Here is a 27,837-nt window from a genome sequence, read left to right as displayed (position 1 = left end):
TAGTGGAGATAAGATCATGTTTACATCAGTGAGTATTGAAGGGAGTCCAAATACACCTGCTGAACTCTGACAGAGGAAACATGATGAATGAATTGATGGGACCCTCAGAGAAGATGTTTGATTGGGACGAGGAGTGGAACATCTCCTTTGCAGGCTGTGGCTTCAGGAGTGTTTATTACCTGGGCGCTCTGAGCTGTTTCCTGCAGAACGTCCCGCGCCTCGTCCACGGAGCCTCCAGGATCTGTGGAGCCTCGTCCGGCTGCCTGGTGGCTGCAGCTCTGACTGTGGGGATCCCCATCGGTGAGTTCCCTGCACCATGCACACTCAAAATCACATGGGTTCATGTATCCACATATTTGATGTGTAAAGGTAGATCGTACAGTTGAGTGTTTTGTAAAAGCTTTTAACATGACATCAGAATCAGAATTCAGTTTATTGCCAAATTGGGGTTAACATACCAGAAACTTGCTTTGCTGTATGATAATTGATACATCAACACAGTAAGAACATGTTTTTTTAAATAAAGAAATGTAAAAACTGCAAAATTATTAAAAAGTAAAAAATGTGTACAAGAGTATATCATTCAAATGTATGTTATATCTGAATGAACAGTGCAGGTTTTTTTGTTTGTAAGTATTGCTCAGAAATGTGGGAAATAGTCACAGTCTCACAATGATCAACTAATGCTTTGAGTTCACAGTTTATTTCCTATATTACTACTCTATTTTGTAATAAAAATGTGTTTTTTCCTCTTTTTATATATCTAAATCTTACTTTATTATTGTATATTGTATATGAGATGTAAACATGATCTTATCTCCACTACTAGTACCATATATTTATTGTATTTATCTGTAAAGTCCATTGACACTGACACTGTTCTGAATGTTTGTAGGACTTCTATTTGCTTTTACATTTCACCTTATACGTCACATATAGAGTTATTTGTTATCCCTCTATTGACATTGTGGTAATATGGATTGAGTAAATAGATAATGATCATATTGAAGAACAAATAAAAGCTGTAAGTTTTAAATCACATGTGTCAAACTCATGGCCCGGGGGCCAAATCAGGCCCTTGGTGGATTTAATTTCGGCCCGCAGGATCATTTCTAATTGCTATTAGATCTGGCCCGCCGGTATATTGCACGCACACCTTCACTCCATCCTGAGGGTCTCCTCAGCTCAGAGCCTGACCCCAAACATTGATGACCTTGCACCCAAGATGAGATGCCAAGTGTCTGAACTAGCATCACAGAGCAGCACACTGAGTTCAATGGATGCTTCCTTCTGCACTTTCTCTCTCAACAGGGCATGTTTGGTATTTCTTTGAGGGAAATAGTTTTGTTGAAGCTGTTGTTGGCCTGTGGAGAAATGTAATCATAAGAAATGACTCTGGAAAAGCTGCAGATAGAGCCACAAGAAATGAATGCAACTGATTATTAGGGCCCGAGCACGAGGGTGCTAGGACCCAACGGCGTCCTAGCACGAAGTGCAAGGATACCTATTGTTATTCGTGGTATTATTATTATTATTATATAATTACGGAATCCTTGTTTTCAGGCCTTTAGGATGCTGAAAAAGTTGTATAATTTTGCACGGACGCCAGGACCGGTGAAAAATTTGATATTCTGGAGTCAATGAGTTCAAATTGTCCAACCTGCTCGCTAGCGCCACCTATTTCAATTCCATTTTGGAAAAATTCACAAAGTCCCACCGTAACTCCGAATGACCTGACATTTTGCAAACATATCCGGGTGGACCTGCTCTACAAATAATCCAATTGGAATCTTTAGCTCCGCCTACTTTATTTTTTTTTAAATTAGCATAATTTTAAAAACACTTAAATATTCACTTAAATTTCAATTTTTAGTTTATCAACACCAAACTTCGTATACAGCATCGCCGGAGGGTCATACACATTACCCTAGGAGATGAGCATGTTCAAACGATAATTATTTCCGCCATGAATTAAAACGTACTCGCAAAAAGGCGGGGCTTAGAAAGAAATGATCATAATTCATCAACAATGTATCCAAACATCACAGATTTTGGTGGAAACGTTGAGTCTGTCTTGGGGAATAGACACACTAAAGTATTTTCATTTTGGACTATAGGGGGCGCCAAAAACACCACCAATTTATAACTCAAGAGCGGATGGACTAATCTTTTTGTGTTTTGTTTACACATACTCTCGGGGCGACTACGAACTTAGATTCAAAGTGTCGCAACAAATTCAGAATGTGGGCGTGGCCTATACATTATTTTTAAATTGCGATAGCATAAAATGAGCTTCGGACGCAAAACTTGGGACACACGTCAGAGCCCAGGAACTTTTCGAAAATGTAAAAAACAAACGTACATTTTCAAAAAAACTGCTCACTAGCGCCCCCTATTGTGTGGTAGTCACATATAGTTTCTCAAAACTTCACGAATTTTGGCACAGACATTTCTCATGGAATTGCGGATATATTTGTACATACATTCCATTAGCCCCGCCCCACAAAAAGTCGGCCATTTTGAAATATGTGCGTTTTTCAGCCATTTTACGCACGTTCTTGCGAACTCCTCCTAGGGGAATGATCGGAAAAATTCCAATGCAGGACAGGTTTATCCCCTATCCCATATGATACTTAATTGAGGAGCACATTTTTGAAAAATTACTCGTGGAGGTCGTAAGCTAACAGCGAATACACCATTGTTGACGATTTACATGTCGCAAATTACTCTAAACTACTCGGATATAGTTATTCCGATATTCACGAAACGCTGTATACATATTGCTATTATGATTGCACACATATTTCAAATTGCCTTTCATTAGCTCCGCCCCCCAGAAAGTCGGCCATTTTGAAAAATGTGCGTTTTTCAGCCATTTTACGCACGTTCTTGCGAACTCCTCCTAGGGGAATGATCGGAAAAATTCCAATGCAGGACAGGTTTAGCCTCTATCCCATACGATACTTAATTGAGGAGCACATTTTTGAAAAATTACTTGTGGAGGTCGTAAGCTAACAGCGAATACACCATTTTTGACGATTTACATGTCGCAAATTACTCCAAACCACTCGGATATAGTTATTCCGATATTCACGAAACGTTGTATACATATTGCTATTATGATTGCACACATATTTCAAATTGCCTTCCATTAGCCCCGCCCCCCAGAAAGTCGGCCATTTTGAAAAATGTGCGTTTTTCTGCCATTTTACGCACGTTCTTGCAAACTCCTCCTAGGGGAATGATCGGAAAAATTCCAATGCAGGACAGGTTCAGCCCCTATCCCATATGATACTTAATTGAGGAGCACATTTTTGAAAAATTACTCGTGGAGGTCGTAAGCTAACAGCGAATACACCATTTTTGACGATTTACATGTCACAAATTCATCCAAACTACTACATTTCCATTTTTGGAAACCTTTACAAAGTGGCACCGTAACTCAGAATTACCTGAAATTTTGCCCACTTATTCGGGTGGACCTACTCTACATATTATGTCCTGGAACCCGAAAGCTCCACCTCCTTCATTTTTTTTTAATTACCATAATGTTAAAAACAGTGAAATATTCACCTAAATTTCAAATTTTGGTTTTTCAACACCAAACTCAGTATACAGTATCGCCGGAGGGTCAGACACATTATCGTAGGGAATGAGCATGTTCAGTCGATAAATGTGGCCGTCAGTACTCTAAACGTGTTCACAAAAAGGCGGGGCTTAGATAGAAATGCTCATAATTCATCAACAATGTACCAAAAAAACACACATGTTGGTGGTAAGGTTCAGTCTGTATTGGGGAATAAGCACAAAAAGTAATATCCATTTTGGACTATAGGGGGCGCCAAAAACATCACAAATGTATAACTCATGAAATGATGGACGAAATCTTTTTTCTTTTTTTTAGACATACTCTGGGGATGAGTATGGACTTATATTGAAAGTCTCACAACGAATGACAATTGTGGGCGTGGCCTGTACTTTTTTTTTATGACGATGTGCTTAAATGTGTTTCAGTACGCAAAACTTGGGACACGCATCACAGCCCATGACCTTTTCAAGAATGTAAAAAAACCCCGTAATATTTCAAAAATACTGCTCACTAGCGCCCCCTATTGTGTGGTAGTCACATATAACTCTCAGAACTTCACGAATTTTAGTACAGACATTACTCATGGAATTGCGGACATATTTGTAGATACATTCCATTAGCCCCGCCCCCTAGAAAGTCGGCCATTTTGAAAAATGTGCGTTTTTCAGCCATTTTACGCACGTTCTTGCGAACTCCTCCTAGGGGAATGATCGGAAACATTCCAATGCAGGACAGGTTTAGCTCCTATCCCATATGATACTTAATTGAGGAGCACATTTTTGAAAAATTACTCGTGAAGGTCGTAAGCTAACAGCGAATACACCATTTTTGACGATTTACATGTCGCAAATTACTCTAAACCACTCGGATATAGTTATTCCGATATTCATGAAACGCTGTATACATATTGCTATTATGATTGCACAGATATTTCAGATTGCCTTCCATTAGCTCCGCCCCCCAGAAAGTCGGCAATTTTGAAAAATGTGCGTTTTTCAGCCATTTTACGCACGTTCTTGCGAACTCCTCATAGGGGAATGATCGGAAAAATTCCAATGCAGGACAGGTTCAGCCCCTATCCAATATGATACTTAATTGAGGAGCACATTTTTGAAAAATTACTCGTGGAGGTCGTAAGCTTACAGCGAATACACCATTTTTGACGATTTACATGTCACAAATTCATCCAAACTACTACATTTCCATTTTTGGAAACCTTTAAAAAGTGGCACCGTAACTCCGAATGACCTGAAATTGTGCCCACTTATTCGGGTGGACCTACTCTACATATTATGTCCCGGAACCCCAAAGCTCCAACTTCTTGATTTTTTTTTAATTACCATAATGTTAAAAACAGTGAAATATTACCTTAAATGTCCATGTTTTCTTTTTCAACGCCAAACTTAGTATACAGCATCAGTGGAGGGTCAGACACATTACTGTAGAAAATGAGCATGTTCAGTCGATAAATATGCCCGTCATTAATCTACATGCTCATCACTGCTGTCACTTCAGCCTTACATACTTTTACTTATAATTACAAAATTACATCTGTGTGCCATGTAGTACTTGTCATTTTGCATAATACTGTATATACTTATTACATTGCTGTTAACATTGTCATTTTTTAAATACTGTCTACACTTAATCTACAACTTCTCTCATATTATTGAATCTACATTGTGGTTGTTATATATTTATCTGTTATCTTGCACTTCTTTGCGTCTTAGGTTTACATTTTAATTGTTGCTGTGACGGACTGCGGAGCTGAGCAAAACACACACTAACAGTTAGACCAAACACACTTAGCTATTCCATCTACCTCTGGAACTAGCTAAACTAGTTATAAATATGTTTATTCTTCACTGTCGGCATATCGCTACCTGGTTGATGCAGGAAAAATGGTACCAACACAGTTGGCGCACATGCCTAAGATTTCCTGGTCAGAAACAAAGGAACGCAAAGTCAGGTAAACAATTTAGAGGGATGACAAACGGCTCATTTCGGAGGACTGAGGGGGGGGACCAGCAACCCTCCCCGACAGGCGCACGGACGCGAGGGCCCGCTCATCACTGCGCGCACAAGTGCGACCGCAGTTTTAATTTAATGTTGTTTTTATAGGCAATCATCCCTTGTGTGGTGTTCGAGTCAAATTGACCCGATTTCCATTTTCAATGAATAAAAAAATATATAAGGATATTTTCGTTCAACCTGAAACTCAATGGCCGGGGCTTATTTATTGTGAAGGACATGTGTTAATCTGACCCAGATACAATACCAGGACAGAGAGACAGAGAAAAACACACAGAAACACACAAACTAAGAGAAGCTGTTTGATCCTGTGTTCCCTTGATCTTCACCCTTTGTAGTGTGAACACAAAACTATCCTAGAACATTATAAACATTTTAGATCTTCCAGAAATGTATAAACATTTTACATTTTCTCGCACTGTCCCCCTCGCACCTGTACGCCGGAGGAGGGACTAAACAGAGACATAACCTCAGTGTAGTAACAGTGTAGTGCAGAACTACAATTATCTACCAGCAAAATGGCCAAAAGATATTCTGCTCAGAGCCTTGGAGCTAATGATGGATGAGAGTGAGTGGCATGCATTAGAGAACACGGTGAAGTGGGACAGGAAGACATTCCTGAAGATGAGGATAATATGGAGGTAAACTCAGAATTTGATAGCAAATTGGAAGATGAACTTGACTCACAGCCAGCTGCTGGAAGACCCCCACAGCCAGCCGCAAGAAGACCCCCACAGTCAGCTTCTGAAAGACCCCCACAGCCAGCTGTGAGGTCTGTGGACCCTCAAAGGACTCCAAGACACAGACTACATGCAGCAACTGCAACAAGTACATCTGTGCTATACACACGAAGAAGTGCTGTACATTATGTGCTTCCTAAACGGACTTGCCCATTGACTCACACGATGTTCTGCAGCGTCACTTCATCAATATATTTTTTGGATATACTGTATTTTATGAATTGTGACTGTTAATTGTTTTTATTTGCTTTGTGTTAATATCTGTTCTATGTAATTTATATGGATGTTTCATTCCCTCTATATTTCACAGCCAAATACTTTTGGATGTGTGGTTCTTGTGTTCCAATTGCTACTAAATTGCTTAATTTCCTTCAGGGCTTTGATTATTATATGACAGATTAAAAATAATAAACAATGAAAACAATTTTCATTTACATTTGTCCTAGAAAAGCATGAGCAACATGTAAACCTAGTTTTTATTACAGTATATTTTTTTTAACATACATTTTTATCACAAAAAACGATGGACACTTCCATTGTTACATTTGATCCAGCAAAGAGTATTTTCAAAAACTAATCATATATTTCATTTATATTGTTGGGGAATGAGTTAAAGACAATATATATATTAGGAATTGTGCATGTTGAATTTAGTTCGGTATTTCTTTTAAACCCTGAAATATGTCCCGGGTCAATTTAACCCGAACATTACCAAAGGGTGCGAAATGTGTGTCACGGATGAGTGAAGGAAGCAGGACCCAAATGCAGATAACTCTTGAGAAACCCTTTATTCCAAGGATAAAGGATAAATGACAAATACAGACCAGAACACTCTCCGGTGAACTCCGTCACCAACAAACAATGACCCAACACTGAACACAGACAGAGACAAGACTAAATACAAGAAGGGGTAATCATGACAACGAGAAACAGCCGGGCAGGGGAGGAGAAACACAAGGACAACAGGTGAACACAATCGGGTAATCAGGGAGGGAAACAGACAGAAAGCAGACAGGCAGGAAACGGGGGTGAACACTTAACACAATAAGACAGGAAACCCAAAGACAAGAAAAACACCAACACGGACAAAACTACAAGCGTGACCTAACATGTGAATTGTGACAATGTGAACAGAACACAAGGGTTAAGCTTTGTTAGTTCCAGGTTTAATATGTGCAATAAGTTCATTTCAATACGTTTTGCAATAAACATTGAACCAGTCCGGCCCTCGACTAGTACCCATTTATTTTATTTTGGACCACGGTGTATTTGAGTTTGACACCCCTGTTTTAAATAAACTTAATTAAAGTAATATGATAGCATGTTTGTTTTTTTATACACATGTAGGACCTGTTTACCTCACTGGCCTGAACCCAGCCATATAGTTCAGATGTTATCTGAGGAGTTCTCTGTTATTGAACCTGGCAGTGAACTCTGAGCCGGTCGCTTCACTCTCACACGCTGAGCATGCCACAGTCAAAGCAAACTCCAGAGGTCACAGGGAGTTTGAAGGAGAGGCCAAGCGGGATGACACCTGTCACTCACTCACAAACACACAGGCGATAAATAACAAAAACGCAATAACAAAACAAATCATTATATTTCCATGTAACAACCTTAAATTGTAAGTAGACATAATAAAAAAAACTGAAAAAACATTAAAGAGTATTGAGTTGTTGGCAATGGAAATGTTTATTCCCAGGCTCAATAAAAGATCATTAAAATGCATGAACAAGTTAACAATCTAATTGTAAAGTAAAAACAAAAAGAAATAACATTGAGATAAGAAACAAAAGATTTAAAAAAAAACTACATTACCCAGAATGCATTTATACAAGAGGTTAACTTTTCTTTATTCATTAAGGAACATCTCAAAAGAATCACACACAAAATAATGAAAACAACATATAAATAGTATATTTGATCGAAGTTTAACGTTATTACTTTAAATGTTGTAATATATTTGATCAGTTATTGCCCTTATTTTACTAACTTCTTTAGTTATATATAAATATTACATTCTAAATGAAGCAACTATCACAAAGCCCAATTTCCCCCAGGATAAATAAACGGATCTAATTCTGATTGATTCTGATATAGCTTTTACCCTTAATAATTCGGACTCTAAATGCACCTGTTAATTCATCTCCATCTCCAAAGACTGATTTCCCTACATGTTCCTCCTCAGAGCAGTTCTGCGCTGACGTCCTGTCCGTGGCGAGGGAAGCCAGGAGACACACGCTGGGAGTTTTCCACCCGAGCTTCAGCCTGCTGCGGACCTTGAGAGCCTCTCTGCTGGAGAAGCTCCCGGCTGACGCTCACCTGAAGGCGTCAGGGAGGCTCTGCGTCTCGCTCACCAGACTGACTGATGGGAGGAACGTCCTGGTGTCAGAGTTCAACAGCAGAGAGGAACTCATTCAGGTACCATGGATGGAGAGCTAGGTTAGAAAGATATGGATGCATCTGAACGTGACGGATCAATAAATCAAAAACAAAACATTGCTAAAACACAAACGATGTATATTCTACCTGCTTCACTGTAGAGTAGGACGCTATTATTGTGTAAAGATATTTTGGTAGCATACTGTTTGGCAGCCTGGACGTTTTTGAATATTTTTGAAGCATCTTGTATCTCTGCGATCTTGTCTCTTGTTTTGATGAAATAAGGTTGAAGCTCAATCGTTGTCGACCTTACTTCTGCTTAGAGACGTCTTTTTTTAGCAACATTTTGTTTATAAGTTGTTGATCTGTCAAGTTTGAATCTGTCAATATCTTGCTAACTTTACCGAAGTGATTCGAAAACTAAGAGACGGACATAAGATAAAATAAGATAATACTTCATTGTCAAATCAAGTCTGAAATTGTTCTTGCATCTGCAGATCCACTTGCAAACAAATATTTAGATATATTTAGATAACAAACAAGGGAACAGATATGAACCATGACATTCAAATCAGACAATATTTTCAAGACTCTTCAAGAAACACTTGATTTGGGATTTAGCATTTTATTTTAGGAATGGCTGTTGCACCAAAGAGGGTTTCAGTCGAATCATATCAAATTGTGGGCCCCTGTATCTCAGCTTTTAAGCTAAAACATAATATCTTCTGGTTGGTGTCCGTTATAGTGTAAAGGTTTTCAGAGTTGATCTGATTTCACAGCATCTGTTCTGGAAGTATCTCAGTAAACGCCAAGAGCTGAGAGTCTGATTTTCTTTCCTAAATTGTACTTTTACAGGTTCTGATGTGCAGCTGCTTCTTCCCTGTTTACTGTGGCTTCACCCCCCCTTCATACCGTGGAGTGGTGAGTACGGCATGTACAACTAAAGTTCATGTTCAAGTTCACCCTGATTGTTATCCATCACACATCCTCTGTTTTATTTATTTGATATGTTATATACTGCATTGTCTTGTTTATGTTTCTTATGCTGGTGTTAGGTATTGTGTATCTTGTTTTTATGTGTTTGTACGGCGACCTTGAGAGCCTTGAAAGGCGCCTATATAAAATAAATGAATTATTATTATTATTATTTATGTAAGAGGATTAGAGGGAAAATGTTATTCAATATGGTTTAGCTGTGTACGGTTTTACTTTCAATCCTGTAGGTGCTTTAAGAAAAAATCTGCTTAGCATTTTCTGGAACACACTCACATGTGCAAGGAAAATGTGAAAAAGAATAACTTAAATTATTAATAAAACTGTTTTCTTGACAAAAAGTCTCACACAACATTACATACACAAATACAATTTGTATACAACACATTCACCCCAAACTATGCAACTAAAAACAACCAACATACAGTAGATCAGTCGATTATATTTCCTTTACAATAGGAACAACCAGCATGCATTGCATTCAGAATATGTTGAGTGATGGATACAGCCCAAACTAGATTGGTGCTTTTTTTCTTGCTGTTATTTTTCTCTCAACTGAAACTTATTAAATTACATTAGGGCTGCTCAATTAATCTTATTTTAATCGCGATTACGATTATGGCTTGCAACGATTACGAAAACAACGTAATCGAAATAAAACGATTATTTTATTATTATTATTACTTTTTTTTGGTTTTTCAGTTGAATTATACTTAAAGTTCAGGGTAATCAACTGTTAAAAACATTCTGTTCACATTTTTTCTCCAATAAATGGATGTTTTCAAAGTCAATGAATAATCGCATTTAATAATCGCAATTACAATTATTGACCCAAATAATCGAGATTATGATTTTTGCCATAATCGAGCAGCCCTACATTACATGTCATTTTGTTAGACGCTTTTATCCAAAGCAACTTACATACTCAATACTGTGGACAATACCCACAGGAACACTTGTGCTACATCTTTGAACTTTGCACGGAGCATTTTGGGTAATGTAGGAAATCAGCAATTACACAGGCAGAAGGGAAAGCACAACAAAAAGTGAATGATATGCTTATACTGTATGTCACGATAATTCATTGAATGCACTAAACAAATATGTCATTACTAAATAACACAACACATGAATGTTATGTAAAGACATACAGTCCATGCCATAAATACTTGCATCCAGCAGAGTTCATTCAGTCATTTCTTCCCTCAGTACTACATGGACGGCGCCCTGAGCAACAACATGCCTCTGTTCGAGCGGAGGAACACCATCACTGTGGCTCCGTTCTCCGGAGAGAGCGACGTCTGCCCCAGAGACGGCAGCTTCAACTTCATCGAGGTGAACTCTGGCAACGTGAGCATCCACGTGAACTCTGGGAACGTGCACCGCATCTGGACCTCCTTCCTGCCCCCCAGCATGGAGGTGGGTGCTTTGTTTGTGTCACTGACATTTTTAACAGCAGCGAAGATTCTCTATTTATTTCTGTCATACCAAGAAAAGTAATGCATGCTACGGTGGCCCTGAAGGTCAAAACACTACAAGATTTCCAAAAACACTGAATTGTATGGTGTTTTTAAATGTGAGTGTGTGTGTTTAAAAGTGTCCATGAAAATGTTTTGTGAAATGTTGAAATGTGGAATTGTTGGTTATTGTTTTTTTTTTTTAAATGTTGTAGTGTGTGTTTCGAGTTTTGTGAAATGTTTTTATTTTCTAAATGCCATTGCACCCTTCAGAGCCACCGTAGTCTTCATTTAAAAAGATAAATGATTCTCTGAAATATAAAAGAAGCTCTTCATGATATGCTTTGGTTCTTCACAGGATCTTGCTGAAATCTGCCACAGCGGCTACATGGATGCTCTTCAATTCCTGAGAGAGAGAGGTGAGCTGCCTTCCAGAAAGAAATGTCCCTGTGAGGGATTCATAAAGTATGTTTTCTTCATCCTCCTTATACCTGAGTCTCTGAATCAAAACATTTAAACTCAAAGGAGCTGTTATTATTTTCCTGTGTGTTACAGATCTGCTGGGAACACGGAGTCCTTGTCCCGGATTGATTGTGGAAACGGACTCAGTGAACCCTGCTTGTTGTGAGCTTGTGAAAAAAAGAGGGTCAGAGGAGTTACGGCTGAACGGACTAAACTCTGATGATCTGTGTCTGGGCCTGAAAGTAGAGAAGCTCCCTGCTGGCATCAAGAAAGGTGAGGAAGAGTAGAGAGAAGGAACTGTCAAAGTTGGTCAAAGCAAGCGTTAAGTTGGCATCAATAACGGGAAGAGGGTACAATGAGGTTGTGTTGGTTTGTTTAGGAAAGGATGCAAAAAAGTTAATAGTAAACAATAGGGGATTACAAAGCTGGAGGTTTCAAATGGTAAATTCAATGTTAAAGTGGACCTATTATGCTATATTGGGAAGTTGGAACATATATTGTAGGGCCATAACTATACAAAACATGTCTGTGAAGTTTTTTGCTTAAAATACCAAACAGTTCACCCATTGTAGCCATGCCTCACACTGCTCATACCCCTCTTTTGTAGCCCTGTTCGAGAAATGTGGATTTTGGGTCCTTAGCTTGAAAGAAAAAAAAAGAGGAGGCGGAGCTAATGCCTGATCAAAATTCTACCGGAGATAAAGTTAAATTCTGCTGTGATAAAACGCCATCCTGTTCTAAACCACATCAAAGATTATTTCTGAAACAGTATGGAGCTCAAATCTCTTGCGGGTTTATCACAAGGTGAGTTCCTTTTTTAATTTCCTGCTTTTTAAACACACGTGCTCTCCAGTACAGGTTAGCTCTGAGAGTTAGCGATGCTGGCTAATGTAAACAAAGACGAGATTACGTCCAAAACACGTCAGGCATTGTTTCTGATGGCAACTTTCTGTGGGTCCGCCACCGATATTATGTCATATCGGCAGCAAATCTGTATCCGCTCGTTGTACACCCGTTTTCAAAAGATTTGGGTACTGAGGAAAAGAGAAAGGGTTTTATTTTCTGACGCTGCGGGAGTTCCCCGACGCACCGGGGACACATATTTATGTATAAAAGACATCAAAAAGAAGTGCATTTTGCATGATAGGTCCCCTGTAGATCTTGCTTGAAAATTAAATAACTTTACCAAATAAAAGATACAAAAAAATAGTAGATCACACCCAGAAAAAAGTGATGCACAGAAAAGTTAAAATTTTACATTTGCACCTTACGTTAATTTACTTCTTCTGAGGAATGCATCTACCATAATTAATAATATACTGACTCTATTTGTTGTGTGTGTTAGTTCTGTGTGAGGCGTTCAGGGACAGTCGTGGTGGGGACTCTCGAGGGTCTCAGCTCACAGAGTTTCTCCCGGTGAAAATGGTTTTATACCTGCTGTCTCTCCTCATGCTGCCCTTTGAGATGGCCTTCTCTCTCAGCAAAAGGTAACGTCGCTTTATCCCACACTCCAACTTACAGTCACTAAATATCTGTCTCTGCAGTGAGAAATGTTATTGTGGGAATAAAAATGAGTAGTTATTAGTTTTAGTTACTTATTTAGTTATACTCGTGGTATTTTGGTCTTTTTTGTGACAGCTTGACATCATCACTGTTGACCTCGACTGGAGATCTGTTCAGGAACGCGTGGAGCAGTGGAGGTGAGGACATGAACAGGTGTGTTCTCGTTTTAAAGTGTATTAGACGTTCTGCGAAAAGGTTTCATGTCTCACATGTCTTCAAGTAGACTTGGCTTCTGGATAACCTGGCTTGGCCAATATTTTAAACATCATTAAAAATCCCTTATTCATTCAAGTATAAATTAGATATTGTAAGGTAGTTATTCTATATGTCTTTGCCAAACAAATAGCACAGATAGTTATTGTAAGTCCTCTCATTTTTGTTTCTGTTTTCTCCTCTTTCTATCCTCCAGTGCATTTCCAGAGCGTTACGCCTTTAGCTCAGACCTCAGGAGCAGAACAGGAGAAAACAATAAACCCTTTAGCTCAACAGACTACGAACTCCGACAAAGCTCTTCATTGGGACACCAACGGAAACCTGGAAGTCTTCCCCCTCCCCTCCCCCTGCTCGGGTCCCCCCAGCTTCCCCTCGTTTAGCACACCTGCATATAGTAAAGTGTCTTTAAACCACAGAAGGTAGCGGACACTTCCTCAGCCATTAACCACGCACAAAAAGACATTTCCATCAGGAGAGACGGTTTTGAGTGATATTTATTGCACAGATGAACAAATGAATGTAATGGTAATTTTGGCGATGTAGGCCCCGTTGTGCAGGAAGTATCATTCGGGAGGGTAGAACCGATCCGATGAAACCCCCCGGGGTATAGACACTGGTGAATGGATAGTTGGGGTCTGTCTGAAGAGGAGTGGTTTAGCTTGAACCTGGATTCAGAGGGACGGGAGGAGAAAAGGGGGGGAGGAGGGTTGTGTCGAGTCACCTGAAATGACAGCTGTCAGAGGGGGGAGAGCAGATTAAAAAGGTTTGACAGAGCGCTATAATAGGCTCTTGGAAATAGAGCGAAGTGATTGGTTAGACTGAAGAGTGACGCCCCCTGTCACTTATTGAGAGGAGAGAGAGTAATAAGGTAAACATGAATGAGAAAGACGGACTTCCTGGTTGAACTTGCGCTGAGCTTCATTACCATTAATAATGTGAACGCTTTTATGAAAGGAATATATTTATAATGTAGTAGCTACATTGATATTTATTAAAACGTCTGTGTAGATTTTTGTAATCATGCTCAACAACCTTCTGAAATGGAGACCAAAAGCTTAAAGGGACAGATCACCTCAAAATCAAGAATACATGTTTTTCTTCGAACCTGTAAATGACCTGTGTTAATCTAGATGGTGTGGTGCGAGTTGTCGGCTGTAGCGATTGAATATATTGGAACTAGTTGGTGCTTAAAGTGTCAAAAAAAGTGCATTTGAAAAGAGTGTCTAATTCATCACAATGTTGAGTGCCGCCGAAGGACTGTTCCAATGTCCAGGATGCTTGGAATTCTACCGAGGCTGGCGTCCTTCGTTGCGGGAAATTTCGAGGCTGCACAGCGGTCTTAAAATCCCCACAATGCTTTGCGCACGGACCAATTTCCTAATCTTTGGCGGAAATCTCGCTCCATTTAAGGCGGGGCCTCGCATATGACGCACACCTGCACACCCGTTAGCCTGTTCCACAATTCTTCGTTTTCCGAGGCTAGGAAGGATTCTTGCATCGCTTCTGAAGGACCTGACTCTGTGCTACCAAGGAAGCGTCCTCGACATTGAGAAACACCCCATGTCTTAATTGAATTGCTCCCATCAAGGTCTGTGGATAATCTTGAGTCACCATTTGACTTGATTTTAGAGTTAACTGTCCCTTTAACACAAATGTTCATAATGATCAATAAGCACACTTTTTTCTTCAATGACCAGCAATTTGAGCATCATCGGCTCAATTAAGTCGTTTCACTGCCAAAGCAATATTAATGCCCTGGTTAAAAAAATGGTTATGGTGGCCATCACAGACATTTTTTCATAGTACAATGTGAGTTTAACAGGATGTAAACTTCGGCAATAATTAATTGTAATTCATCTAGTATGCTCAGTGGTCAAATGTTAAAACCGTGTTACTGTCAAGACCTGTTTCAGAATCTAATTTCCACTGCAGGGCCTCACTCGGCTTAGTACGGTATGGCTAGGCCTCGTTAGGCCAGGCTCACTTTATGCTGCGTTTTCATTACAGTTTAGGAACTGGGGTAGTATCTATAGTAACGCAGGGTAGGTGGAGCCGTGACGATGCGAAACACAAAACCAACATCAGCCGTTAGCTGTTAGCACTCAGAGCTCCTCATATCTGTACAGAAACTAGACAAAAGTTAAACGAGTACAAACCACAGACTGTCTGTGTCATGGCGAATACAGTAACGCAACCACAAACGGGCACGGCACGCTTAAACCGCGCTGTAGTGGAAATGCGCCGTAACACAACTTTCTAATGAATGTCAGACAAATATAGTGTCTTTAATTGTTTGTTTTGTACGTCCAAGACATAAGATGTTCAATTGATTGATATAAAACAGAGAGAAATCTCCTTATTTTAGAGGCGAGAAACAGCATTGTCAAAACAGTTATTTTTTCTGTTGCTCAACTAATGATTTGACTTATTTTTGCAGCTGAAATGACTGGAAAAAGTGATCCAATAATATAGAAAAAGCCTCATCAAGACGTTTAATGGACAAATGTTTCATAAAATTCCATGTGAATGACATTTTCATAAACATACAAAACAATCCTATAACTCCTAAAAGCAAAACAATTTGGTGGTCAAAGATTAAAATATAACTGTAACATTATATTGAAAGGCTTGCCAGGAATCCCCTTCTGTTGAAAACACGTTTTCTTTGAGTGATGCACCGTGGTCAGTTCATAGCACCATGAATTGAAACATTAATGCTAGCTAAATCCTCATTCAGGATCATAAATGCTCACACTGATAAATCAAGCTTTTAAAATAACATGGTTGTTAATCTGCTGTCAAAACAGTAGACGTGAAGGTTCCTCTTACTGCATCACAGTGCAGTGTGGTACAGTACGAAGGCAAAACAAACGTTTAATAACACGACCTTCTCCGAGGACAGTCATGCATCATTGTCAAGTCCCTGATTTCACATATTTAAAAAGACTGCCGTGAAGATGATCAAAACAGGAATACAAGATCACAAACAAAATAAAAAGTGCAGAAAAGATATTCTGCAAGATCTCTAAAAAAAAAAGTCCATCTAAGTGTGTATACTCCACTCGGACACTAATGAAAGGAAAAACTGGAGAAATCAGTCTTTTCATTGTACGGCGGCGTCCTTTGGTCCCCCGCTGATGTCTGGGATCTGATCTGCGAAGGACTGAGTCATCCACTGTCCGTCAGGCAGCTGGCCCTCTGGGATCTGTGACGTGGTCGCCTCCTGTGCTCCTTCTGGACCTGGACACACACATGGACACACACACACACACACACACGATCTGAGCTGAGGAATATCTGACACAACTGACATTCCGAGCAGCTCTCCTTTGGAATCGTCAGATCCGAAGCGATTTCCGTTGACTCCTTTAAAAGCAAACTCAAAACGCATTTGTCTTCCTTGTAAACTCATTTCTATCACCTAGTTTCCATCCACATTACCATCCCTTCAGTCACATGCTTTTATCACATGGCAATACTAATGTTGAGGTATAATGTTTTTATAACTGATGCTATGACGCTTGTATTTTGTGTTTGTCTTTGCACGGCCCTTTGAGGCATTTCTTGTGGTTTGCGGCTATAATACATTTGGATTTGATTTGATTATATATTACGCTTATCCTGGTAGATCACGTCTATATCTAAGAGCACTTGTCAAACTGGCAAGGATCCAGTATCATCTTCAGTATTCTGAAACACTCCAGTAAGGCAAATCTTTCCCAACATGAAAAGTTGTGTTTTTTCCATTTGAAATAAATAAAATGCTATAAATAATTATGCTTAAGTGCATCAAAGAAACCAGGTTTCAAGTAACATTATCTTTTAGATTACTCAAGAGAAATCCAATATGGGGGACGTACCATTTTTGAGAACATTGAAATGTATACACAGGGTATAAGCAGGAATCCTGAAGTTAAGACCTTTTTTAAGGCCCTTCCCATACATTTTAAGACCTCATCGCCACTTGGAGTTTTAACCGGTTACCTTGGCGACACACTTTACCTCACATTGACTATACACAGTATTGATTGTCCTTCCTCCTTATCTTTCAACCATTTGGACGCAGACTTGCATTTCCCCATAACGATGTTGTTTAACAACCGGCGTAAACGGACCTTCGCGCGCTATCAAGCAGTGAGCGTGCGATGTCCTGTTCAGATGACGTCAAACCCAACGGGATGCCATAAGTAAACTACACAGAATCTCACGACACACCTACGCCATGACTACATTCAGGCTGACTGTAGAACACAACCTCTTTGGACCATTTAGATACTTATTGGAAACAAGCTACAAAATGTAATGCCTTGGAAAATGCCGTTTGATACTTTTTAATAGCCTTACTTTTCACTAAATTGATTTATCAACTTTTAATACTTTTTAAGACCCCGCGGACACCCTGAGACATTGCAATCAGTACAGACCATTGAATCATTTGTATACATATATTTTGCTTTCCACTTCTAAATAACAATCATTACTTATAAATTGTCGAAACGCAATTTTTTGATCAGACCATGTTGAAATGTGAAATATGAGGTAAAGAAATGGTCTAGCTTCTGGTTTCATGTTCCTTTAATTCCCTACCCGAGAATCCTACATATACTTCAATATACAATTAACTGTTGCAAAAACAGCCGCGCATATACTCAAACATCTTTAGGAATATTTACCTTAAAAGATGGTCGAAGTGTGCGTACACACAACATCATGCTGCACACTTCAATGGACATTTCATTTCAACAACTACAATTTATGTAATATAAGTGGAGTATAGTGTGTGTGTGTGTGTGTGTGTGTGTGTGTGTGTGTGTGTGTGTGTGTGTGTGTGTGTGTGTGTGTGTGTGTGTGTGTGTGTGTGTGTGTGTGTGTGTTACCTGTGTTTTCTGCAGTGGAGAATGTGCAGTGACCGTTGGTCGGGGGTGGGACCGGTTCTCCGTCAGGTCCTTGCTCTCCGTACGCTCCTCCGTACGCATCCTCATAACCCGGGTCGTACTGCTCCTCCTTTATCGCCGCCTTCTTGGCATCCTCTGTGGATGCAGGGAAATTCATGCCATTTCAATGTAAATTACGGCTTTATTTTATTTTACTATTTTGTTTTGTAATGCTATTATAGTGTTCTTAAAATAGTTTGCTATCCGTGTTGTTTTACTTGTATGTATGCACCATGACACCAAGTCAGATCTAGAAATATAACCCAAATAAACCCGTTTCTGATTCTGGTCTAAACTGGATCCAGAAGTCAAACTAAAGGCAGGATTTTAATAATATTTTTAACTGAAACACACAAGGTGTCACACCAAAGATGCTACGTCATTAAATGACTATTAGCATTTATTGAAAAGAGTAAAAACCGAACTTCCCTACACTAGAAATGTGAAAATTACTTTCAAATCGTTATAGATTTTAGTTTGTTTGTCACAATGCTGCTTTTTTAGTTTTGATTAAAGAAAAACTGTTTTAAATGCAACTTAGTGATTAAATCCATGTTGAATGACTTAAACAAAACACATCCATTCCTCCACTACTGTGCTGCTTACCCTTGGCCAATTTCAGGTCGAATCTGTAATCAATCTCCTCGATCTCTTTGCTCTTTTGGAGACCCTTCAGCTCGTCTCTGAGTTCCCTCAGTTTGATGTAGAAGTGAACTTTGTCCTGAGCGCGAGGGAACTGAGCACAGCGAGCGCTGGACGAAGGCATCAGATACAGAGCCTGTGGAGGGAATCACCGTCAGATCAATACCTCAGAAGGTGGCGGCAGATCGAACAATGTCTACGGTGTGGTTAAAGAAGCTTATATTTTAAAAACAGACTTCATTTATGAGACTGATTCAACGTTTAAGTAGAAATAAATACTACAAAATATGCTGCATTTAAGTGTCCCTTTGTCAGTACAGATGCTGATTATCACGGGTGGTATGTAGTACTTATCTGATACAATCATTTTACTAAACAAATAACACTAAAAGCACAAAGTCCCAACAGAAAATAAAAGGTATTATGAGGGTAATTTGTTAAATGAAACTACCGTACTTTTCGGACTATAAAGCGCACCTGCATATAAGCCACAGCAGCTAACTTGTCCGTCTGTCTTGCTCTCGTTCTGTCTCTCGGTTCCACTTTTACTTTGGCGCGCTACCTGTCTCACTCTTTTCCGGCCTCCAGCTTTTCCTGCTGGAGCCCGCCCATAGAGTTAAAGGTGGTTAATTTTACCTGTAAAACCCATAGATTTAGGAGGTTCCCTAGTGGCCGTTAGCTGTACAAAAAAAAATGGGGGAAAAAGTCGCGGCTGATAGTCCGAAAAGTACGGTAGCTATCGTCGATGTTTGAGGCTAATGATGCTCACCACTTCACAGTCGGGGATCTTGTGCGGCTGCAGACCAAAATCTAGTTTCTTTGGTTTTTTACCAAACATCTCCCTGCAGAACATTTCATAGATGCCTTGGGAGGAGAGAAAAAAAAGGATAAATATGACTTATATTCACATTAACGAATGCTTGATTGTAAAAGTGTGCTCTGTTGAAGATAAGCGCTTACATTTTCCATTAAAAACAGCAATGAGAGGCTTGTATTTCCTCAGCTTCTCTACGAGAATTTGGCCTCCTTCACGAAACTCTTTACTGTTGGGATGAAAAACAAAACATGGTTATAATACAGTGTAACGACACAATCCTGATCTCACAGCTCAGAGGAGTCTCAGCAGAGATGGCACAAGTACACACATCCTTTACTCAAGTAGAAGTACAGATAATCGTGTTTAGAAGAAGTAGTCAGAAGTATTGACTAAACTTCTTTACTCAAGTCAAAGTAAAGAGGCTTTGAAGTGTACTTCAGTAAAAAGTACTCATAACTAGCAGCTGTTTTAAAGAGTACCTGACCTCCCTTTATATCAATAGAACAATAATGTCATTGTTAGCTAATGAATGTTTCCATGCTGAACAACGGCAACATGACAACGTTTCCATTGGTCCCTCTTCTTTAGAGAAGACCAGGAAGTGATGGATACACGGATCGTGTTCAAATCAATAGGCACGCAATGACTCTAAAGAATAATGATCACGCACCAAACACACATTGAGACTAAAGGAACCAGCTGTTTGGAACATGTGAGAAGTAGAAAGTACAGGTATTTGAGTTCAACATGTAAGAAGTAGAAAGTACAGGTATTTGGGTTCAACATGTAAGAAGTAGAAAGTACAGGTATTTGAGTTCAACATGTAAGAAGTAGAAAGTACAGGTATTTGGGTTCAACATGTAAGAAGTAGAAAGTACAGGTATTTGTGTTCAACATGTAAGAAGTAGAAAGTACAGGTATTTGTGTTCAACATGTAAGAAGTAGAAAGTACAGGTATTTGAGTTCAACATGTAGGAAGTAGAAAGTACAGGTATTTGAGTTCAACATGTGAGAAGTAGAAAGTACAGGTATTTGAGTTCAACATGTAGGAAGTAGAAAGTACAGGTATTTGAGTTCAAAATGAAAGAAGTAGAAAGTACAGGTATTTGTGTTCAACATGTAAGAAGTAGAAAGTACAGGTGTTTGGGTTCAACATGTAAGAAGTAGAAAGTACAGGTATTTGAGTTCAACATGTAAGAAGTAGAAAGTACAGGTATTTGAGTTCAACATGTAAGAAGTAGAAAGTACAGGTATTTGAGTTCAACATGGAAGAAGTAGAAAGTACAGGTATTTGGGTTCAACATGGAAGAAGTAGAAAGTACAGGTATTTGGGTTCAACATGGAAGAAGTAGAAAGTACAGGTATTTGAGTTCAACATGTAAGAAGTAGAAAGTACAGGTATTTGAGTTCAACATGTAGGAAGTAGAAAGTACAGGTATTTGAGTTCAACATGTAAGAAGTAGAAAGTACAGGTATTTGTGTTCAACATGTAAGAAGTAGAAAGTACAGGTATTTGAGTTCAACATGTAAGAAGTAGAAAGTACAGGTATTTGAGTTCAACATGTAAGAAGTAGAAAGTACAGGTATTTGAGTTCAACATGTAGGAAGTAGAAAGTACAGGTATTTGAGTTCAACATGTAGGAAGTAGAAAGTACAGGTATTTGAGTTCAACATGTAAGAAGTAGAAAGTACAGGTATTTGTGTTCAACATGTAAGAAGTAGAAAGTACAGGTATTTGGGTTCAAAATGTAAGAAGTAGAAAGTACAGGTATTTGAGTTCAACATGTAAGAAGTAGAAAGTACAGGTATTTGGGTTCAAAATGTAAGAAGTAGAAAGTTCAGGTATTTGTGTTCAACATGTAAGAAGTAGAAAGTACAGGTATTTGGGTTCAACATGTAAGAAGTAGAAAGTACAGGTATTTGAGTTCAACATGTAAGAAGTAGAAAGTACAGGTATTTGGGTTCAACATGGAAGAAGTAGAAAGTACAGGTATTTGAGTTCAACATGTAAGAAGTAGAAAGTACAGGTATTTGAGTTCAACATGTAAGAAGTAGAAAGTACAGGTATTTGAGTTCAACATGTAAGAAGTAGAAAGTACAGGTATTTGAGTTCAACATGTAAGAAGTAGAAAGTACAGGTATTTGAGTTCAACATGTAGGAAGTAGAAAGTACAGGTATTTGAGTTCAACATGTAGGAAGTAGAAAGTACAGGTATTTGAGTTCAACATGTAGGAAGTAGAAAGTACAGGTATTTGTGTTCAACATGTAAGAAGTAGAAAGTACAGGTATTTGTGTTCAACATGTAAGAAGTAGAAAGTACAGGTATTTGAGTTCAACATGTAAGAAGTAGAAAGTACAGGTATTTGAGTTCAACATGTAAGAAGTAGAAAGTACAGGTATTTGAGTTCAACATGTAGGAAGTAGAAAGTACAGGTATTTGAGTTCAACATGTAGGAAGTAGAAAGTACAGGTATTTGAGTTCAACATGTAAGAAGTAGAAAGTACAGGTATTTGTGTTCAACATGTAAGAAGTAGAAAGTACAGGTATTTGGGTTCAAAATGTAAGAAGTAGAAAGTACAGGTATTTGAGTTCAACATGTAAGAAGTAGAAAGTACAGGTATTTGGGTTCAAAATGTAAGAAGTAGAAAGTACAGGTATTTGTGTTCAACATGTAAGAAGTAGAAAGTACAGGTATTTGGGTTCAACATGTAAGAAGTAGAAGTCAAAAGTCATCAGAAAAATAAGTAGTGGAGTAAAGTACTGATACCAGAAAAATGTACTTAAGTACAGTAAAGAAGTATTTGTACGCCGCTACTTCCCACCTCTGAATCTCAGCCAGACTTCTTGTCCAACTTCAACAGACTGACTTAAATACAGATTTTATTTGATAAAATCAATATAAGATTGCATGATTATATGTCTAAAGGCTTACGTTGAGAGGTCTTTGCTGCCTGGCGTCGCCCTGGCAACCATGTTGGTGAAGCCCATTTTGTATTTGACGGGCAGGATGGTGTCGGACGTGTGGTTCAGAAGCTCCTTTGTGAATCCAGACAGAAACAGGCACTTCCCTGGAAAGCAAAACCATCAATCAGTCATTCTTCTCTGTAGTAAACAAAGACCGATGTATTTGACTGAAGCTAATGGTGTCCCGAATGCTGCTCATCATGCATGCATAACATAGGAAGAGAGTTTCTCTTAATGACAGTGTTGAATTGGAGGGATAGAGACGAGTGTCACAACATTCAATAGTCCATCACTCGGCTAACAAGTACAGTATGTGTTTTGGTGTTCGCAAATCCGTTTCATGAGATATTCCAAAAATTAAGTTAAGGAGCGGGTATTAAATAAAGAATACATCTGGTGGCTCAAATTGGCTTTATCAAAAATGCAGTATACCAAGGATAAGCAACAAACCAGCTAAAGTACCAAACAAATGTTTCAAGCCGATACATGTTTTTAATTTCAACCTAACCTAATTCCAAGCCCCCAGGAAGTGCACCGGACTCTGTGCCAATATTCGTAGTGTCCAAACGGCGGTACTGCAACTTCCGTATCAGTCCGTGACGTCACCCGGCCCAAAACAACTTGTTCCCATTGACTAACATTGGGAAATAGACGTCTGTAAACCGTTGTATAATTTTTTTTAACTAAATAAACTACCCAGTATGAACTATTTTATAGCCCTTATAATCATTCGGTCCTTAAAGTTGTAAAACGCACTAAAAGCCGAATCTAGATTTATATTCTCCATTAATTCTAGTGAGCGTAGAGTGGGAGCTCGGGGGCGGGGCTTAAGGGGCGCATGCTCTGTGAGCGCACATACGGGTTCTTCTGCTCCGACAGCCAGGCATGCTGGGTAATCTGTGACGTTTCGCCCTCTCAAAAGTCAGGCCATTTTGTCCTCATGCGCCAATGAGCAGCTCTCATAGGAACGAACGAGACCCCGCCTCCGACGCTGTATCCAGTTCTTATTATACAGCCATGGTATCACCTCACTTGGGGTCACTGGGTCTTGCAAAGATAGTAAAGAATCACACACTTGCCCTTCACACAAATTGTTTTAGATTTTAAATAAAGCTTTTCTGATTATTTTCGGAGACCATCACAGGAAACCAATTACTTACAGAAATGATTTCCACCACCCGGGAACCACCGTCCAATGTAAGCCGCCATCAGCCCTGGATTAATACCGATCTGGAATGAAAAGCAACGCTCATTACAAACCTTAATTTGCACGGTCTCTGGCTTTACTCGCAAAGATTTGAGCAGGGAATCTTACAATGACGTAGTCCAGGTTGTAATCCAGCAGGTCGGGGAGAGTTCTGGTCATGACTTCCTCCTCGGACATTCCCTTGAAGCGGTCGTGTTTCCTCTTCACCTTCTTGAAGCTCTCATCGATCTTCTCTTGCTTTCCGTCTGCTGAAACCTCGGCTCCCTTCTTGGGCTTCGGGCCCGGTTTGGCTTTCGGTGCCTTTGGATCTTTAGGGGGCTTCGGTGGCTTTGGTGCCTTGGGGACTTTGGGGGGTTTGGGGGCCTTGGGTTCCTTAGGTTGAGCTGCTCTGCCTCTTTTTTTGGGTGGGGCTACAGGGAAAGCTCAAATTAGTATTAAAAAAAAAAATGTCTAAAAGGACGAAATATCAAAACCCTCACAGACAGACTTTATCCAGCTTACAGCTAAATGACTCCATCTAATTTAGTTTTTGGACTGTCCCGACACATATCAAACTTCCATGCAAACCATAAGACTATTACACATTATTTTAAGAAAGCCAAATACAACAAATCAAGTTTTATTTATATAGCACATTTATAAGCGATTTTTGGTCGAGCCAGACTGCCAACTATGTGCAATATGTATATATATATATATATATATGCCGTTAAAAACTGTGCAATATATTTCATTTCATTTTTATTTGTCCCGCTCATGGTACGCAAAACCAAATGTACAATAATTGCCAAGAAAACATGACTACCAAAACACCATTGAGCGAAAAGGAGCCGGGAGAAGAATAAAATCTTATGTGACCTGCCCGTTCTAAAAAAGATAAATACAAATAGATGGTCTGCTCTTAATAATAATTTTTTTTCACAGCCAAACATAACAGTATCATAGGATACTAAGAGAAACACAAAACAAATACTTATTTCCCACTTGACGGTTAACGGAAAGAAATATATATATATATATATATATATATATATATATATCTATATATATATATATATATATATATATATATATATATATATACCTGGCTGCTAAATCCTCAGAACTGTTACAGGGTGTGTATTTTTGTAAAATGTTCTTTTCTGCTGTAACAATGTAAATGTCCCCTCTGTGGGACTAATAAAGATTCTGATATATTTTAAAAGTCTGTCACTTACTTACAAAAAGCTTTTCTTCACAAGCCCACTCACTTATAGCATGCAGCATAACAAAGCTTTCATCAGATCTTATCATTTAGGAATACATGTGCAGACCTCTTGTTGTCAACAATGAGCACCACTTCATTGAAACCCTAAAAGCTCTGGGCCTGACCCTAAAGCAGCAGATCTATACACAATGTTTAATGAGATCATAGTACGTTTTGCGATGTTTTCCGGTTCCTGCTCCTCCGTCATGGGTTCTGGGTACGCCATGTGAGCCATGGCTGCCTCTCCGTTCGGCCCCTCGGGGTAATGGGACTGCTGGTTGTGGTCGTAGCCTGAATATTGTGCCTGGTGTGTCTGGAGAGCCTGAAACTGCTGTGCAGACTGAACCCTGTGACAAAGATTACACAGAGGAAAGTATTGATACAAGAAGAGAGATAGCAGAGGGATGAGCTGCATGGTGACTCCTGAGCTGGAACGACACCATGTGCTTTTCTTGTTAGCTTTCTGGACTTGATTGACTTTAACACAGTGATAATGCAAACATGTGTTTTACATCGGTTGGTCCTGGGAGTTGGATTCTTACTCCTTACAAAGCTTTATCTGTGTTATTTTAAAACATATACATAACACATTTTATTTCAATTCCTTATTTCTAGATTTATGTTGCATTTTCTCTTACTATATTTGATGTCAGGCAACAACACACCAAAGGATATTCCTTGTAAAAATATACTTGACACTGATTCTTCTGCACTTTCTTACAATTATTTAGAGCCAGTTAATACGTTTATTTAATAAGCCTTCAACCTTTATTTCATTTTAAGGAGATATACGTGTCTTAGTCTCCAAAACTACTTCAAAATGACCACAAATGATTTCTTAAAATAGTTTTAACAAATCTCAACATCATGCCTTAAAGGGAGATTTTATTACAGCTATGTTGTATGAGTTTGTATTAGTTTTAAGCGAGATGAAACCAATACATTGGACTGTATTGTATATCATTCAGTAAAGAGTATATACAGATCACACCACATGAAAACCCACACTGTTAGTTCCCAGTCAACAATGGTTAGTTAATCAAAGAGAGCTTCACATCATATTCATAAAAAAAGATAGTTCCACAAAAAACAAGTTTCCCTTTGTTGTTCCTGAATGAAACCAAAGTATAAAACCATCAAGCTACAACAGTTCTCACAGCACTGTACATCATACTTCACGGTGCACAAACCACCTGGCATATCGTGAAAACAATGGTCAAACAAAACAGAAAAAGGGGCGCACATGCTTTCATTTCATCTTCATCACTCTTTGCCATTCACAGGTTTTTAATCTTTGGCCACATTGTGGAGGAAGACTCACCACTGCTGAAGATACTCCGGGGACACAACAGGGAATCCATTCAGCTTGTCCTCCATCTTTTGGGTGGTTTGACTTAATTAAATAAATCAATATGCAAATTGAGGAAACATGGCTATGTGATATTAAGCATACTGAGAGTTTGGCAGTGTATGAAACTGAATGCATGTGCCAGGGCTTTGTACACAAAACTGTGGAGTTAGCAACAAAAGATAAACCATAACATAAACCATAAAAACAAAAAGGATAACTTGATGGGGGGGTTTACACAATAAAATGAAGTTACGCATGCCCTATTTTACAAGCAACACAACAAATTATGCAACTACATATCCACACCTGCAGCTTCTACTGTAGCTATGCTAACCAACAAGCTAACAGCGAATGAAAGCCAGTTATCACATTTAAAAAGGTGTTAGCTAGCATAATTATGTATGAGTCTGTCACTAACTAATTCCAATCATACATGATCAAATATATGTTATTGTAAAAAGGAAACGTGTAGCAGTGCCACAAGTGCAGCTAATGTTAGCCAACAGCTAGCTCTGAAGCTAACTTAGCATGGATGAATGGTTTCGCTTCCACTGAGATTCCTCGCCAAAGAAATTGAAAACAATTTAGCAGAATTTATAAACGTTGACGTACCTGTTGTGGGTAGGGTTTTATTTACTTTCTTCTGTACATGTAAGTGTTATTTTTCCATAAACGCCGCTCTTCTATTCACAACAGAGGCAACAAAGACATGACAGCCCTGCTGGTCAACTTTGACACCGGAAGAGCTCAAGTATGAGCCGTAGGTGTGCACCGTGCACGAAGGAACATATGTTTTACTTTTAACAAGTACAATGACTACTATCAGTATATTTGAATACCATTAAATATTGTAAAATCTCATATTATGAAGATGTTTGGATATGGTGTTTAAACTGAAAACAGCACAATAAAATCAAAAACCAACCAACCGGTACACCCCTGTTTTAGCATTGGTATGAGCCGCAGGACTTTTAAACTCTCCGGTACTTGTTTTCTATTGGCTGAGAGTCTTTGCTGTTTAAAGAGCCTAGTGTTTTAAAATCTCTCTTAACCGTATAAATAGAGCAACTGAAATATAATATATATAGAGACAGAGAAAGCACAGAATAGTACAATGATATAAAAAACAAGAACTTAACGGAACTGGTAGGCAATGAAATCTCTTTTTTTAAGATATTGTACCATATGGCACATTTCTTTGTTTACAATTGGCCTTTTTGGATGTGAAATTGACCAAGTAACAA

General features: G+C 38.9%; 2 protein-coding genes across 3 annotated transcripts; one reads left to right on the top strand and one right to left on the bottom strand.

The window, feature by feature from the left end:
• Positions 1-113: 113 nt before the first annotated feature.
• On the top strand, positions 114-14,746 carry LOC117447708 (patatin-like phospholipase domain-containing protein 2). The gene is made up of 9 exons (XM_034084541.2): positions 114-300; positions 8,549-8,781; positions 9,598-9,663; positions 10,945-11,154; positions 11,551-11,611; positions 11,748-11,927; positions 13,000-13,141; positions 13,293-13,370; positions 13,627-14,746. The coding sequence occupies exons 1-9, from the start codon at positions 114-116 to the stop codon at positions 13,808-13,810; spliced, it is 1,341 nt and encodes a 446-aa protein (XP_033940432.1). The 3' UTR covers positions 13,811-14,746.
• Positions 14,747-15,908: 1,162 nt separating this feature from the next.
• Positions 15,909-27,335, bottom strand: tdg.1 (thymine DNA glycosylase, tandem duplicate 1). 2 transcript variants are annotated; one of them, XM_034085918.2, is made up of 11 exons: positions 27,206-27,335; positions 26,564-26,635; positions 25,414-25,589; positions 24,105-24,406; positions 23,950-24,019; positions 22,758-22,893; positions 19,967-20,049; positions 19,776-19,870; positions 18,971-19,142; positions 18,308-18,460; positions 15,909-16,670 (listed from the first exon to the last, which is right to left on the bottom strand). In XM_034085918.2, the coding sequence occupies exons 2-11, from the start codon at positions 26,617-26,619 to the stop codon at positions 16,534-16,536; spliced, it is 1,380 nt and encodes a 459-aa protein (XP_033941809.1). In that variant the 5' UTR covers positions 26,620-26,635; positions 27,206-27,335; the 3' UTR covers positions 15,909-16,533. The 2 variants fall into 2 exon arrangements, with proteins under 2 accessions (XP_033941809.1, XP_033941810.1); XM_034085919.2 differs by lacking the exon at positions 26,564-26,635.
• Between the last annotated feature and the right edge of the window lie 502 nt (positions 27,336-27,837).

The sequence above is a fragment of the Pseudochaenichthys georgianus genome, chromosome 6 (assembly GCF_902827115.2).
Source record: "Pseudochaenichthys georgianus chromosome 6, fPseGeo1.2, whole genome shotgun sequence".
Lineage (NCBI taxonomy): Eukaryota > Metazoa > Chordata > Actinopteri > Perciformes > Channichthyidae > Pseudochaenichthys > Pseudochaenichthys georgianus.
The sequence above is the reverse complement of the archived record's forward strand: the minus strand, read 5'-3'. Positions and strand labels throughout refer to the sequence as shown.

Excerpts from the sequence above, each read along its gene's own strand:
- LOC117447708 (XM_034084541.2), top strand. The coding sequence starts at position 114 with ATGTTTGATTGGGACGAGGAGTGGAACATCTCCTTTGCAGGCTGTGGC. Across the intron at positions 9,664-10,944 it reads CCCCTTCATACCGTGGAGTG|TACTACATGGACGGCGCCCT; the intron begins GTGAGTACGGCA and ends TTCTTCCCTCAG. Across the intron at positions 11,155-11,550 it reads TCCTGCCCCCCAGCATGGAG|GATCTTGCTGAAATCTGCCA; the intron begins GTGGGTGCTTTG and ends GGTTCTTCACAG.
- tdg.1 (XM_034085918.2), bottom strand. The coding sequence starts at position 26,619 with ATGGAGGACAAGCTGAATGGATTCCCTGTTGTGTCCCCGGAGTATCTT. Across the intron at positions 24,407-25,413 it reads ACCGGAAAACATCGCAAAAC|CCCCACCCAAAAAAAGAGGC; the intron begins GTACTATGATCT and ends CTTTCCCTGTAG. Across the intron at positions 18,461-18,970 it reads CGACCTGAAATTGGCCAAGG|AGGATGCCAAGAAGGCGGCG; the intron begins GTAAGCAGCACA and ends CTGCATCCACAG.